The sequence below is a fragment of the Embiotoca jacksoni genome, unplaced genomic scaffold, assembly GCF_022577435.1.
Source record: "Embiotoca jacksoni isolate LCO1_2020_lvr unplaced genomic scaffold, fEmbJac1.0.p SCAF_24, whole genome shotgun sequence".
Lineage (NCBI taxonomy): Eukaryota > Metazoa > Chordata > Actinopteri > Embiotocidae > Embiotoca > Embiotoca jacksoni.
Window position 1 is genome coordinate 7134438 of NW_027185375.1, and position 14651 is coordinate 7149088.

The 14651-nt window shown below is 43.5% G+C and overlaps 2 protein-coding genes across 2 annotated transcripts in view; one reads left to right on the forward strand and one right to left on the reverse strand.

Moving 5' to 3' along the window:
• Nucleotides 1-1868: 1868 nt before the first annotated feature.
• LOC138204190 (zinc finger protein RFP-like) lies at nt 1869-7231 on the forward strand. Its single transcript, XM_069159334.1, has 9 exons — nt 1869-1933; nt 2390-2767; nt 2958-3093; nt 3201-3296; nt 4659-4892; nt 4999-5155; nt 5288-5314; nt 5406-5581; nt 6377-7231. The coding sequence occupies exons 2-9, from the start codon at nt 2556-2558 to the stop codon at nt 6737-6739; spliced, it is 1401 nt and encodes a 466-aa protein (XP_069015435.1). The 5' UTR covers nt 1869-1933; nt 2390-2555; the 3' UTR covers nt 6740-7231.
• Nucleotides 7232-7794: 563 nt separating this feature from the next.
• The window catches only part of sema4f (sema domain, immunoglobulin domain (Ig), transmembrane domain (TM) and short cytoplasmic domain, (semaphorin) 4F), a 56274-nt gene continuing 49417 nt past the window's right edge, over nt 7795-14651 (reverse strand). Inside the window, exons 4-15 of the mRNA XM_069159239.1 lie at nt 14210-14308; nt 13232-13343; nt 12989-13108; nt 12731-12885; nt 12455-12636; nt 11675-11816; nt 11335-11548; nt 10636-10745; nt 10367-10518; nt 10023-10078; nt 9686-9876; nt 7795-9539 (exon numbers count right to left, since the gene is read on the reverse strand). Of these exons, the coding sequence (XP_069015340.1) occupies nt 8793-9539; nt 9686-9876; nt 10023-10078; nt 10367-10518; nt 10636-10745; nt 11335-11548; nt 11675-11816; nt 12455-12636; nt 12731-12885; nt 12989-13108; nt 13232-13343; nt 14210-14308 (2280 nt within the window). The 3' untranslated portion in view covers nt 7795-8792. The remainder of the gene's footprint in view (nt 9540-9685; nt 9877-10022; nt 10079-10366; nt 10519-10635; nt 10746-11334; nt 11549-11674; nt 11817-12454; nt 12637-12730; nt 12886-12988; nt 13109-13231; nt 13344-14209; nt 14309-14651) is intronic.

The window sequence follows — 14651 nt, forward strand, 5'->3', positions numbered from 1 at the left end:
AACTGTAATTACCGCTGTCCTGATCATAGTTTATGATACAGCGTCTATTTAACCATTTATTTTCCCATTTATACACAACTTTCAGTGCACACTTTAAGCCTCCATCAAAAGAGAAGATGTCAGAATGACTCTTTTGTAACATTGACGTCTGGGCAGGTTGTTAACCTCAGCATAAACAAAATACCAAACTAAGAGCGGCACTTCAGAGATGCATTTATCTGCTAATTGTTACTAAAACATGCAAAACATCCTCTTGCCCGCTTCATCCTTCTCTGCGCCGCTGCTGCGGTACTGGAGCTCCTCAGGGAACTGTTCTGTCTCCCTTCCTGTTCACCTTATACACAACTGACTTCCAGTACAACTCAGAGTCCTGCCATCTGCAGAAGTTCTCTGATGACTCTGCAGTGGTCGGATGTATCAGGGATGGACGGGAGGACGAGTACAGGGCGAGTACAGGGCAGTAGTGGAGGACTTTGTGGAGTGGGCGGGTAGAAATCACCTGCTCCTGAACGTGGCCAAGACCAGAGAGATGGTGGTCGACTTCAGGAGGAAGACGACGGCTTCACAACCGCTGAGAGTTCTGGGAGAGGAGGTGGACATGGTTGAGGAGTACAAGTACCTGGGTGTCTCCATCGACAACAGACTGAACTGGAAGACCAACATCAACGCTGTCTACAAGAAGGGGACGAGTCGACTCTTTTTATTGAGGAAACTTCGATCCTTCAATGTGTGCAGCGAGATGTTGGAGATGTTCTACCAGTCTGTTGTGGCCAGTGCATTGTACTTCTAGTAGTCTGCTGGGGGAGCAGCATTGGAGCCGGCGACACCAACAGACTTAACAAACTGGTTAAGAAGGCCGGCTCCATCATCGGCTACAATCTGGATAGTCTGGAAAAGGTGGTGGAGAGGAGGACGCTGAGGAAACTATTATCCATATTGGATAATCCTGACCACCCTCTCCACCACCTGCTGCAGGGACAGCGGAGCACTTTCTCCAAAAGATTCCTCCAGCTCCGCTGTCACAAGGACAGATACAGGAGATCATTCCTGCCGACCGCAATAAGACTGTACAATAACTCACCTCTGGCAAAATCCATCACACAACAATAACACCGTTGGTTGTCTGTTTTATTGTTTGTTTAAATCTTTGCACTATTGTTTAGTTAGTTTTAATTTAATTATTCTATTCTATTTTATTGTATATAGTGTGCATTTTTATATTTAATATTTTTTACTGTTGTTTTATTGCTTTCCTGTACCTATAATGCTGCTGTAGCAAAAGAATTTCCCCTTGTGGGATTAATAAACTATCTATCTATCTATCTATCTATCTATCTATCTATCTATCTATCTATCTATCTATCTATCTATCTATCTATCTATCTATCTATCTATCTATCTATCTATCTATCTATCTCTATACTATCATGTTTGCATTGAACATGAGCAACATTGTTACTCGTTCTTTCATAAGGGTGGAAAAACAGCAGCTTGTGCGTGAGTCAGGTCGCCCTGTGTGCCTCTACAGTCTGTAGTCTCGTCTCTGGATCAGCTGTTTAGTTCAGTGCCAGCAGTATTTTTTAACAACATTTCTTCCTCCTCTCTGGCGCCCCCTGCAGCTGCTGGTGCACTCAGCTGACCTCTGATTAAATAAAACCCTCCTTTTTCACTGCGTGCTCATCCTTGCAGGCCCAAATGTAAATTTAGCTGGACAATGTATTGACAGCACTGGTCTTGATGGCCACTTTGATACGCGTCTCAGTTACCTGTATTGCTATCGGTTATTTTATTGATGTATTTTCCTTTTTTAGAGAATGATAAAATGCTGTCTTGAAATTCCCTTTTGAGGAAGACAGATTGGGGTTTCTGGCACAACTTCACCAACTCAAAAGGTCCATGGTGAAACAGAAGGAATCTACAAGCAGTCAAAAGGGTATAATGATTTAGTTGTTTTTTTTGCCTATTTATGCGTTTGTTATGTGTCCCATGCTGACCCTGATGGAGGCCACAGGCCCAAACTGGTTGGTCTAACATTAATATTGTTCTACATACTGCGAATATTTCTGGTGTTTTGAATGCTTTTAATCCCCATTTCTCTCTTCATTGGTTAAAAACGAGTGCAGCACATCTAAAGTAGCCAAACCGTGAATATCTTCAGGAATAATAACACAAGAACACATGAAATCAACAAGATTTTACAAGCTGCCTTTGCTTTTCTTTGGTATTCAGACACATCTGGCTGTTTAGATCTACTGCATCGCAGGAAAAATAAGTCAAGATGTTTTATCTCCAAATAACTTCCTCTTGTCCCGTTTGAACAGGTGACTCACACAATGGCCTCACCCACGTCTCAGCAGTCCATGTTTAAATGCTGCATTTGCCTCGACAGCTTCACGGACCCCGTCTCCACCCCTTGCGGACACAACTTTTGCAAAGTCTGCATAAACACTCACTGGGATTCAGCGGACACCATCCAGTGTCCACTCTGTCAGCACAGCTTCAAAAAAAGGCCGCAACTCAGCATTAATGTGTCGTTCAGAGATCTCCTTGAGCAAATGCACTCGCAAATCCGGGACTCCCCAGAGGAAAAGACCGAGACGCAAGACGTTTTGTGTGATGTGTGTGCTGGAGAGAAGAAGGTAATGGCAGCTAAGTCCTGTCTGCACTGTGAGGAGTCTTTCTGCTGTGAACACGTCAAACCTCACCTGGAGGATGCTGAGCTGACGACTCATGAGCTGCTGGACCCCATCAGCAGACTGAAGGACAGGTGAGGACTCCAACGGTGTGTGTGTGTGTGTGTGTGTGTGTGTGTGTGTGTGTGAGAGAGAGTAATGGGAGGTTGTTGTACACGTTTGCACCATGAAACATGAGATTTAATAATGTGTGACATTCTGTAGGCACGCTAACACACTGATGCTTAGCACATTTATGCATGTAAACATTGATTTCACCAACAGGGTGTGCAAGCGGCACAAAGCTCCTCTGGAACTGGTTTGCCGTCATGATCTGACTTGCGTGTGTCTGTTGTGCATCAAATCAAACCACCAAAACCATCAGTGCGTCCCTTTGAAGAGCCGCCTGAGAAAGAAGAAGGTATGATATTGAAGTAGGGCTAATGGAACCGCTACGCACGTTTGACTGCACAATTAAAGTGGCATTTATGAAATCCGAATTATTCACATTTACACCTACGTGCTCAGGCTCAGGTGGACCAAGAATTGGCAGAGCTGCAGCAGGTGATCCAGGACAGGAAGACCATGTTGATAAAGGTTGACAGAGCAGGGGAATTCAGTGAGGTAAGTCCTGATCATTGTGGATGGGCTGTGAGATTTCTTCAAGGGCTCCAAGATGATTGCGACAGCCAAAGAATTGCACATTAAACTGAAATATATACATTTTAAAAGAGCCTCATTGGTTTTTGTATTCTGTGTTGTAAAGAGGGAAATATCAAAATGATTACCGTAACAGATTTCTATAGCCAAAAGCTACATGTGATAAGTATATGAAGAGAACTTAGCATTAACACATAGTCCTTTCCACGTACAGGTTCTGCATTTAAAATGTTATAATCAAGAATTAGAAGCGAAAATACTGTCCTGCCACTGCCTCTAATCAAAGTTGCATCCCTCCTAATACTATTAAAACCACATATAGCCTACATATACCACCCTAACAAGTTATGATGCATTTTTAAACTGCAAACAACACCCTAAAAGCACATCGAGCCGTGGCAGAAACAAGCTCTTTCCATGACACTGATGTTTTGTCTCTATTCAGAGTCTCTGCTGGGCTTGAAATCGGTTACACCTGTATTCAATGAAGTCATTAGTGAGTCCCACAGCTCCTCACCTCACAATATTATCACATTATTAACTGCATCAATGTAACCACTGTTGTCCTGAGAGAGACCACTCTTCATACTTATGTCCATGTTCATATTTATGTTGTTAAGGAAACATGGAAAACAGTGGCGGGGGAAAAAACAGGACAGTTTGAAGCACAAAAGCTTAAAAAACGTTATTGTCAATTCAAGTATAAGAGTACTAACGAAGATAACTTAATCAAGTATTACCGTATTTTTCCTAGTTGACCAGAAGTAAAAACGGAAACATAAAATTCGGCCATTTTGTCCGCCAACGCTCACTGTCTACGCTTCATTAAAAGAACTTCCGGGTCACGTGATTATGTTAAATTACAATACAACTTCTTCATCTTCACGAATAGAAGAAAAGCCACATAACACTGAGTTCAACTCGTTAATCCGAAACTACACCAAGCAAGATGCTTCTCAATTAAGTCAAAGAGAAAACTACTTGGCAGTATCCAAATTTAAAAAAAAAAAAAAGGAAATTTGCACATGTCAATTTCCGGTGTTGTCATAACAACGTGTGCACCGCTGCTACAATCAGTGAGTAAATTGCTTTTTTTTTTTTTTTTTACCCTGCGGGAGCTCATCAATGAACTGACAGGGACTTCAGTCCATGAATCTAAAATCTTAATTTGTAAAAGTAACCAGTAGCCTTTACTACACGGCTACTGTCAAATACATTTTGTAGTGGAGTAAAAGAAGGACTGTAAAGTAAGTGGAATCTGTACTTATGTACAGTAAATGTAGGCCTATATTCAACAACTGCAAATTTATAACAATTGTACCACAGAAAAACATCAGGACAGACACCGCAGACGTCCTGAGGATCTTCACTCAACTCAAAAGCGTGGTAAACACAAATGAGTTGAGACTTGTGACGGCCGTCACCATGCTACACAGAAAAGCTGAAATTCGCAGTGAGTCTATCAAAGAAAAGCTTCAAGAAGAAATCACCGACCTCGAAGAGAGAAAATATAAGCTGGATCGTCTCTCTCAAGCAGAAGACGACCTCCGTCTTCTACAGGTATTCTGTTTATTCTGTTTTTGTTACAACCAGAATTTACTGTTCCTTGTTGCATGCTGACATTCAGAGTAGCAGCTTCACTATTGTTTCTGCATTGCCACCGCAGGGTTTGTCTCCGAGTGAACCACCTGATACTCAAGACTGGTCTGAGATCAGTGCCTACAGCGATTCAGCCGTGGGGACTGTGCGATGCGGTCTCTACGGGCTGCTCAGTGAACTTCACAGCAAGGTGACAGATGAAAGTAAAGGAGTAGTTGCAAAAGGTAAGACTAAGTTTGGTCACTTTCTGGGGATATACTTTACCTCCTTAATTTGAGCACGCTGTCTTCATACCCGTGTGTTGATTTACTGTTAATTTGTTTCATTCATTTATTTATTCATGAATTTCCATTCAGAGATAAAGAGAATTCAACACTATGCAGGTAAATCTCATGTTTTACAATTAAGGAATACATCAGGAAGCCTCCGAGAAATACAAACCAAACTTCCTGTTGTTCTTTTCATCCCTGTTAGTGGATGTAACTTTGGACTGTGACACGGCAAACCTTGTCCTCGTTGTGTCCAATGACGGGAAACAAGTGAGAAATGGAGGTGTTCCTCAGAACCTGCCAGACAACCCGGAGAGGTTTACACCGCTACTCGGTGTCCTGGGGAAAGAAGGCTATTCCTCCGGTGCCTTCTACTTTGAGGTCAGTAAGCTTTTAGTTTAACAGTTTTGATTTGAATTCTCGTGTTTTAAATGGAAATTCTTACAAAACTTCAAAAATGTACTGATAACGTTCATCAACTTGTCTGAAGTGAGGCAGCTCTGCTCAAAATTATTGTACTTGATCTGATATTAAGAAAAAAAAAAAAAAAAAAATATGAATTTGATATTCCGACCAATCCTGAGCTGTGTTAGTCGACAAATAATAAACATTGTTACCTCACGTCCTCATTTCAAAAACGATCTGTGTTTGATCCATCTAACTGCCCCGACCTCCCTTATTCACGCGGTGAATTTGGGTATGCTCATATCAGGCTCATTTCGTCTTTTGCTTTTAAATCAAATCACCACTAGAGACTGGAATAAATGTAAATATGGGTCGTGTTAAGCTGCTTGCACAGAAAACCTATAACAGCCCTTGTGAGAGTCCTGGTAGTGATAGTAGCCATCCAAGAAAAAGCTACAGGCAGTCGCTCAATCAAATCAAACCCAGCAAAGAAAACGCATAATTAACTTCAAAGCGATACGATTGCAACAGCTTATTTATTCACTCGAAGGGACAACAACCAACGCTCGATGTGAATTTGTGTCAATTCTATCAGAAAACTTTACTGGTAAAACTCAGCGAGAGCAAAACGGTGAACAAGCATCTCTGTGGTTTTTGTTTTATGTCTTGTGGATGTCGAGTTTGCCAAAATCTAAATATAGGATATAGCTTTTATGCATGAATACATTATTTGCTTGTTAATCACAAAAGCCTTTTCTGTGTTGTCCAAAGGTGCAATTAGAAGGTAAGGCAGCGTGGGACATTGGGGTTGCCTTGGAAACGGTCAACAGGAAAGGCGAAACAGACGCCTGTCTGAGAAACGGCTTCGCGGTCCTGATGCTGAGGGACGGGAAGACTCTGACAGCTCGTGACCAGCCCCCCGTGGAGATTACGCTCCCCCAGGTGCTCACGAAGGTTGGGGTGTTTGTAGACCACGAAGAAGGAGAGGTTTGCTTTTATGATGTCAAGAACAAGGCTCATATCTACTCCTTCACTCGCTGCAGTTTTCCTAAGAAGAAGCTACACCCGTACTTTAACACCTGTACCCACCGAGAAAGTAATAACTCCCCAATGGTAATCACTCCTGTCAGTTAAAAGGCTGCTCGCTGCGGGACCGTGGGGAGTCAATTAGTCTCAGATTAGCCACGTTGTTCAACACGTGCTGTGATATGAAGGGTGAATGTAGACCACAGATCATTTTTACATAAAGTGAAATCAGTATGTAAACACTTGGCTTGTTTAGGAGCTGTTAATTTCTCCTAAAAAAGGTATCTTGACAGAAATCATAAGAATCAACCTTTGTCTGTCTGTTTGTTTGATTGTCTTGATGCATCACCTGTCTGACCATGATGTTTCTCTCGATGACAACGAGCTGCCGCGGTCAGCAAAGTAGCCTCGAATTATGACGCCCCCTCCAACGTGCTTCACCTTTGGAACGATGTTTTTATATTGATATGCATGTATCATTTTTATTCCATGCAGTTTCTCAAACAATTCAGTCTCAGTTTCCTCAGTCAGACATAATATTCCTAGAACCGTAAATGTCTGTATCAAATTTTACAGTTTTATGGGGCGTGTCACAATAAAAGAGGTACAATGTGCGTGTGTGTGTGTGTGTGTGTATATCCAGCTTCAAGCATAAATACAATACATATTGAAGCATTAATACAGAAATGGAAGAAACTGTAATGTAGTATAATGTGTCAAGTTAGTGAGCTATAGAGGAGCTCATGGGCAGATTTTGTTGCCTTTAGAGTATTTCCACTCGTGCTAAGCTAACCAGAACCACACCAGAGACTTCCAGTGGCCGATCTGACTAAGTTGTAGTTTAGCGCTATGCTACCCTTCAACAGGGATGATTTAAGTCACTAATACGGCTGTTTTATACCATTATCAGACTGAATTGATCAAATTCTTCGGTAAAACAGATCATTTTATGGGGATGGCGACACCTTCTATTCCCATTATCAACCATTTATCGAAAATGTATTCTCCGTTTTACAGCTGCAACAGTATCGATGGAGTAAGCTGGGGCGGAGGCCATGACGTGAGCACGTATCGACAGGTTTTTGAGATTGGACTCACTGGCAGAAGTGGAGGTTCACATTTTCTTCAGGTTTTCGTCACACAGCAGGGCGAGAAGATCGCAGTAACTTTTGAATGTTTTATTACAAAACAACATGACAAAAACAATACATTTTAGGATGAAATCCACACTCACAAAATGAGGTGATGGTGACTTTTAGTCTGGAAAGATCCATTCTTCAAGACTAATGTGAATTTCACATACTTTGAAAGTCATTTGCCCTCCGTCCTCGTGATGGTAAACGTGAACGGTGACCGATCGGGACAGGTGTTAGTTTCTTGTGTCTGCTGAGCATCTTTCGTTTTCCATTCTAACACAAATCCGGCAGGCGACCTCGAACCTGTCAGCTTCCTGACCTCTGCGGCAGTGTCGGCAGGAACAGCCCCGTCACGGTCGCTTGCAGGCCATCTTGACGTCTCCGACAGTGACATCTCTCTGCTCGAGGCCGGCGCAGGCTCGCTCGGCAGTCGACGGCCCTTTGGTGCCTTTGGACCCGTCAAGGTTCGGGATTTGAGTGGTGTGTCAGAGAGAGAAATACAACCAGCGGGAGACAGAGAGAGGTGCTGAGAGAAAAGTGCACTTTTGCGTTGCAGTGCTATGAGAAGTGGTGGACGCGAGAGCAAACAACAACAAAGGTTAAGGAGAAAGACAATATGGCTTTTACATGTCTACGCAATGCAGACATTTCATCTTTGATTCTTTGTAACATTTGAGTTGCGCAACAACCCGCTCACGTTCATGTTCACAGTCGGGTTCAGACTGCTTGTATTTACATTTCATATTTACATCGGACACTTTTATTAAGCTGTGGCTCCTGTCCCGAATGAATCACAGTAAGCAGTCCATCCCAACACGGTTATGTTTTCTGTGTTGCACTTCTCCACACATAAAGGTCTCTCTCACATGCTTTGACATAAACGTATACTTCTCATAAATCTCTGAGGTCCCACAGCTCCCATTCAAAGGCATTTGGCAGAAGCCACTTTGCATCTATTCCAATAGTCTTCAGTTTAATTGGAGGATGCAAAGTGGTGCAATCAACAGTGTGTTTATATCACCCACTCATATTGAACTTTCTTCACACTGAGCCAGAGGTGCTGGTGATTTAAACATGGTAAACTTGGCAAGCTCCTCGTCTAATCCTTTTATTCCGTTCCCTAAGCCGTCCCCGAAGGCGTCCCCCAAGCCGTCCCCCAACCCCTCATCCACCTCGTCCCCCTCCCCCGACTCCCTCCCCCCCCCTTCGGGCCTCACCCTCTCCCCCGTCCTTCCATCCAGCATGTCTGCAGCTAAAATTTCTGAGGCGAACTTCAGCCCGCTGCCACTCGAGTTGCAGTTGGTGTACAGGGAATTCCTATGGCCATTGCTGGGGTTACTGTTAATTATGGTGCCAGTGTAACTGTTTCCATGGTGACTACCGTTACCCTGACTGCTCAGGAGCGTTGTCGTCGTGGTTGTGGTTGCCGTCCCGTTTCGTTTTTCTGTCAGCCGGAATCCCTCGGAAAGTAGGCTGGCACTGCTGGGCGACTGTGGAGTGGCCGAGGAGCCCAGCAAGTCCCGCCCCTTCTCTGAGGACAGCGAGTTATCTGGCAGGTGGTGGCCCTGGCGCGCAATGGTGCGCCGGCGGGTCACAAAATAGAGGAGGAATACACCGAACACCATACCCCCACAGAAGAAGAGCATGTAGATGGCCAGGAGGTGACGATTCCCGGCTGTGGCTACTGCTCCTCCAGCACTGGGGTCTTCTAGTGTCAGCTGATAGGCTGCTCTGCGGCACGGGGTGGGGTCTCTGGTGCCTGGCCCCGCCTCCTGGAGGGATGAAATAGGACAACGAGAAAATGGGAGTTATTTTGATGTTTTTCTAAAGTAATGTAGGTAAAAGTGATTAAAGATTAACGAACAAGATAAAAGACGAGGTGGGTCCTGAGATCAGATAAACGTTTCCGTCTGTGTACCTGACATGTGCAGATGTATTTTCCCAGGCTGTCTTGGGTGACAGTCACCTCCAGGTCAGAGTGGTGCTGCCTGGTGTGTCTGTGGGGAGGATGCTCCCAGCTACAGGGCCTGGGAGACAGCTGGACGCACGGCAACAAGAGGCGGAGGCCCATGGAAACACGCAGCTCCCTGATGGATGGGGTGCAACGTCCTGGAGGACACGCAAGAGACAGCAGAGAGATGAATAACAGAGACATAAATCTGAGAGATGTATAAAGTATTTTATATGAGCAATCATATCACAAAGGCTTGAAATCAATGATCTACAGTTAAAGCATAAAAACAGAATACACTTACCCTCTTCTGTAGAACACTTCCTTAAGGCAGTGTCGACCACATCACCAGAACCAGGACTGAACACATGAAATCATAATCAGGGATGGTTTTATTTGTCTCTCTTTTCTGGTGGTAACACTAAGACTTTACTTTGGCTCTTGCAACTTGGGGTTTTATATATATATTTGTTTATCTCTTCATGGCAATGGATATCTTTCCTTTACTGCCACAAAAGGATTAACACACTGTAGTTTCAAAAATGGGTCATTTCTTACACAAAACTGAGCCGTTTTATGAGCTCATACATGATTTTCATTTTTTTTTGGACATCTTCCAGCTCATTGTGATATTCCTGGAGTACTCACTCTGCTGCTGAGTGCCTGCAGGCTTCTTCCTTTGTGCTCCACACACAGCCCAGTCCTCTGGCTCTGGCACACACCTCACAGCTGGGATACAGAGCGCAGCCTTCAGCCTGGACACGAGCCAGAGACAGCGAGCTGCCCACCAGAGCCCGGCCCTGGAAACACGGGGAACCAGTACAGTCACTGAGCGATGAAACTCGTATTTGCAGGCACCGCAGATGAACATATGGCTGTGAATGTGTGGAGAGTGTGTATAGATGTATTTGCTCTACCTGGTGCAGTAATATATTGTTAACAGGCTCCTGTGATGCAAACAGAGGAATCTCCTGTAGTAAGGTAGCGTTCTGTCCCACTACTGCCACTCGATGGAGCTCGCCACGGTCTGCAACACACGCAAACACAGGTAACAATCTTTTACTAAAAAGTGTGTTTCGATTTGTTTTATTTACATGTTATTTAGTTTATTTCACATTCAAATCAAAAATCAATTTATACTATTTGAAGATGGTCATTTCAATTTTGATCTGTTCTGGTTCATTTTGACTGATTTCCAAAATATTAAATCTGCCATGTCCAATACTTTTACATATCTGGAGATGTGTCCATCTAGGTTGAGCTTTCACATCTTTCATCTGCATTATCACATCTCAATATCCTTTGCTGTGTTCCAAATGACATACTTCCCTTGTGTTTTCATGCCCCTTGTTTAACACACACAATAAACTCACTGATGACTTCTGTCCAGCAGACGTTTTGTGCTACTTAGTGAAAAATATACAACTTTTTTTGTAGTGGTCTGCAACAGGTGCAGCTTCCTCAGACGCCTTAATTTAAACATTCTTGGCATCGGTGGTCCCGCCCCTTCATCTACGGAGCCAAGATTGCGACCGTTTCAGGTGTAAAGTGTCCAGCATTTTACACTTCTGCACTCATCTTCTTTCCATTCCATCTCTGCCTCCTTTTCTTCTCACCTGTTCCGAGATGCACCACTGCTCCTCTCCGCTCCTCTCCGCCACCCGTCAGAGTTACAGCCAGCTTGGTGTATCCGGTTCCCTTCCGGACCAGCAGGGGCGCTGCAGAAACACTGTTCTCCATCAGAGGGTGGTCCCTCACGAACGTCAGCACCTTGTCGGGAAGTTTCAGGGAGGACTCGAATCCTTCAGTCTTTAATGCATTGTTCAGACACTAAAAGGGAGGAGGAAAAAAGTGGTGTCCGAGTCATTTATGGTGTTATAGTACAACAGAACAAAAGGCATTTTGTAAAGCATAGGCAGTGATAGAGGAGGTGTGTGTGGTTGTACAGTTTCGTACCTGGCCAGGTCTTGGTGTGGGGACAGGTTCAGGATTGATCCAGTTCTCACAAGTCTTCTTCAGCTCTCTAAAGGGACCATCCATCACTTTGATGATGTCAGGCAGACTGAAAACACACACAGCTGACAGCTCTTCATGCTCCCTGTGAAAAAGAAAAAAAAACAGTGATGTTACTTTTAAAGAGAAAAGAAAAAGTCAAATCTAAAGTTAAAGACATTCAATATTAAAGTTCTACATTTTGGAAAAGCATACTATGTTTTTTGTTTATACCACTACGTAAACTGCACATAAAGCTACAGCCAGGAAATGGTTAGCTTAGCTTAGCATAATGACTGAAAACAAGGGGAAACAACTAGCCTGATTGTGGGGCAATAAAAACACATCTTGTCTTCAGATTTTTGTACAGATTCAGTATCACTAAGATATTTCTGCTAAACCAGGGTGTTTAGTTTCAAACAATCATGCAATGTAACTCGACTGTATGACTTCTTACTTCTTCTTTCTCATGTCTTCTTATCATTATTAGATCAATAATATTTCAAAAAAGCATCTTATTTAAAAAAAAACTGCACACATGTCTGTAATATTCAGTCGTGTACAATCACCATCTATGCTGAGAAATCCAAAATTTCAGATTCAGCTACAATCTTTTTCCAAATGAGCATCTCTATTGCTCTCATGGCATCTTGCAATCAGTAAAACAACAAACACTAAATTTTCCAAAGTACATTATCACACATGACGGAGGCTCCGATTTTCCCTCCACCCTCCCTCCCTTACCACTGGGAGGTGAACAATCCGTAGAAGTGTGTGCTGCTGGGGTCGCCTGGCGTGTGCTGCGTGGTGAAGACGTCAGTTAGGATGTTGTAGCGCTGACCGCTGGGTTTGTCCTCACACACCAGCTGAGCCTTCAGAAATGTGGTCCAACGTCGCTGCAGAGTCTTCATCCCTCCCACGTCAGACTGAAAATGAGATTAACAGGAAATGAATTGAATCTAAGCAGATTTTTTTTTTTAAAAAACAACAGTCGATCATTCAGCCAGGCCGTTGCCTTACCTTGCAGACCCGTGCTACCCGGGGAACTTTGACTTTGGTATAGAGGTCGTACTCTTTGGCCACCTCAGTGAAGAAGAAGTAGATTTTGCCATCGTCTCCCATCGGGTTGCTGTCTGCGGACTGTTCGATGAAGGCCGAGCTCACAAACTCCGGGTCTGAACAAACGCACACCACTTTACTTACTGCTGCGGGAAAGTGTGATGCCGGCTGCAAGTGTGTTTGTGTTCACGTGTGTAAATGTGTGCATGCGTGTCTCACCGCTGAGCCAGTTAATGGATCGTTCAGTTCGTATGCGCTCCTGTTCGGGGCCCGTTGCCCGGGAGATGTCGAAGAGCGTTCCCAGGAAGTTGCTGGTGGCTGCCGTGTACAAGGTACCACCTCCACACAAGAAAGAGGGGAGTTTTATTTACGTATTGCATGAGACGAGGCTGAGCAGGTGATGAAAGAGGAACACACACGTCGATCGGGCAGTTAAGTAGTCAATACTCTGGTGGTACTTACCCGCCATGACAGCTGTGTAGTGCTGACTTGGCTCAAAGGGACACTTGCCCTTCCCCGTCTCCATCTTCACCCCTCCATCCTCGGCTTTCTCCAGAGTGAAGGAGGAGAGCTCCTGCAGGACGACGGGCAACACAAGTGCAGGTTAGAACTGCATTAACAATGGTAACTGTGTTTGTCACACTTATTTCTCGCTGTCTTTAAATAATTTAATAATTTAATGAATCAGTTTGACCTCCAACAGGTTGTGCTACTTAAAATGTCACTCTAAATGAATGTAATTTTGCTCCACTCTGCTGGAAGCTTTACTGACATTAGTGCTCAAGTACACACCAGAAAACACCACTCGCAACAAAACTAGATTCATGATAATATCGTCTTATCGTAAACATTTCTGCTGACATGACAGACCAATAAATGACACTTTAAATACGCTTAAATGCTCGATGCCTGATGTCATGTCCTTGGCACAAGGCTGCTCTTGTATCTCTCGACTTAAGCATGACAGAGGGTGGAACACTATGTCTGCAGTGTGGAGGTTTATTAACGTGTCCGACATGGATAGCAAAGTTTCTATTTGTAATGACTGCTCAGTGTTGGTCATGCGAGGGCGAGATACAGCGCATTCCTTCAGCACTACATATTTAATTGCCAACCTGAAGAACCTTCTTACGGATCATGATGACGAATTTGTGAAATAAATAATAGAGAATATGTGCATTTATCAGCATCAGGAATCAGCCATAAAAGTTGGAAAATATTGAGATTACAGGCAAACTGTCATGCATCTCTACACAAAACATCAGAAAGAGTCCAAACAGACTTTAAGCGATTAAACTGACTCCAGTGGACGCAACATGGGTGCAAGTGTCAGTGAGATTGTGTGGTGTGAAGTGTGAGATCTTTGCACCACAGTATCATGCTGCTGCTGCTGCTGATCGTATCAATCAGTAACTAAAAAAAGAAGATGGACACACTCACCAGGAAGGCACACTGGGGGTCAAAGGCGTAAGTGCCACACACGTAGATGCGTCCATCTTCCAGAAACTCCAGAAGGCGGATGTAGTTCTTGCAATCCACCTGCAGGGGGAGACAAAGACATAGAAATAAAGGCAAGGTAAACAACAGTTTTACATCCAGGCTTAACTGTGATAATTAGGAGTATATATTTTACTTCAAAAACAATTAACACAACACAAGATAAAGGATACACTCTAAAATACATGCTGAATTCAAACTGATGGGCAATAAAACAAAAATAAACAATTCTGACAATAATGAGATGTATCTTCATGTATATTATGTCTTTCGGGAAATAAAAGTGTTCAAAGGGATGAAAAATTTTACTTTTAGCAGAACACAATACAATACAAGTCGATTTTAGGATCAAAGTTATGAGTGTTTCTGTTCACAAACACACATC

Coding starts and splice junctions, on each gene's coding strand:
- LOC138204190 (XM_069159334.1), top strand. CDS start 2,556: ATGCACTCGCAAATCCGGGACTCCCCAGAGGAAAAGACCGAGACGCAA. Junction 2,768..2,957: donor ATCAGCAGACTGAAGGACAG/GTGAGGACTCCA, acceptor TTTCACCAACAG/GGTGTGCAAGCGGCACAAAG. Junction 5,315..5,405: donor GAGAATTCAACACTATGCAG/GTAAATCTCATG, acceptor CATCCCTGTTAG/TGGATGTAACTTTGGACTGT.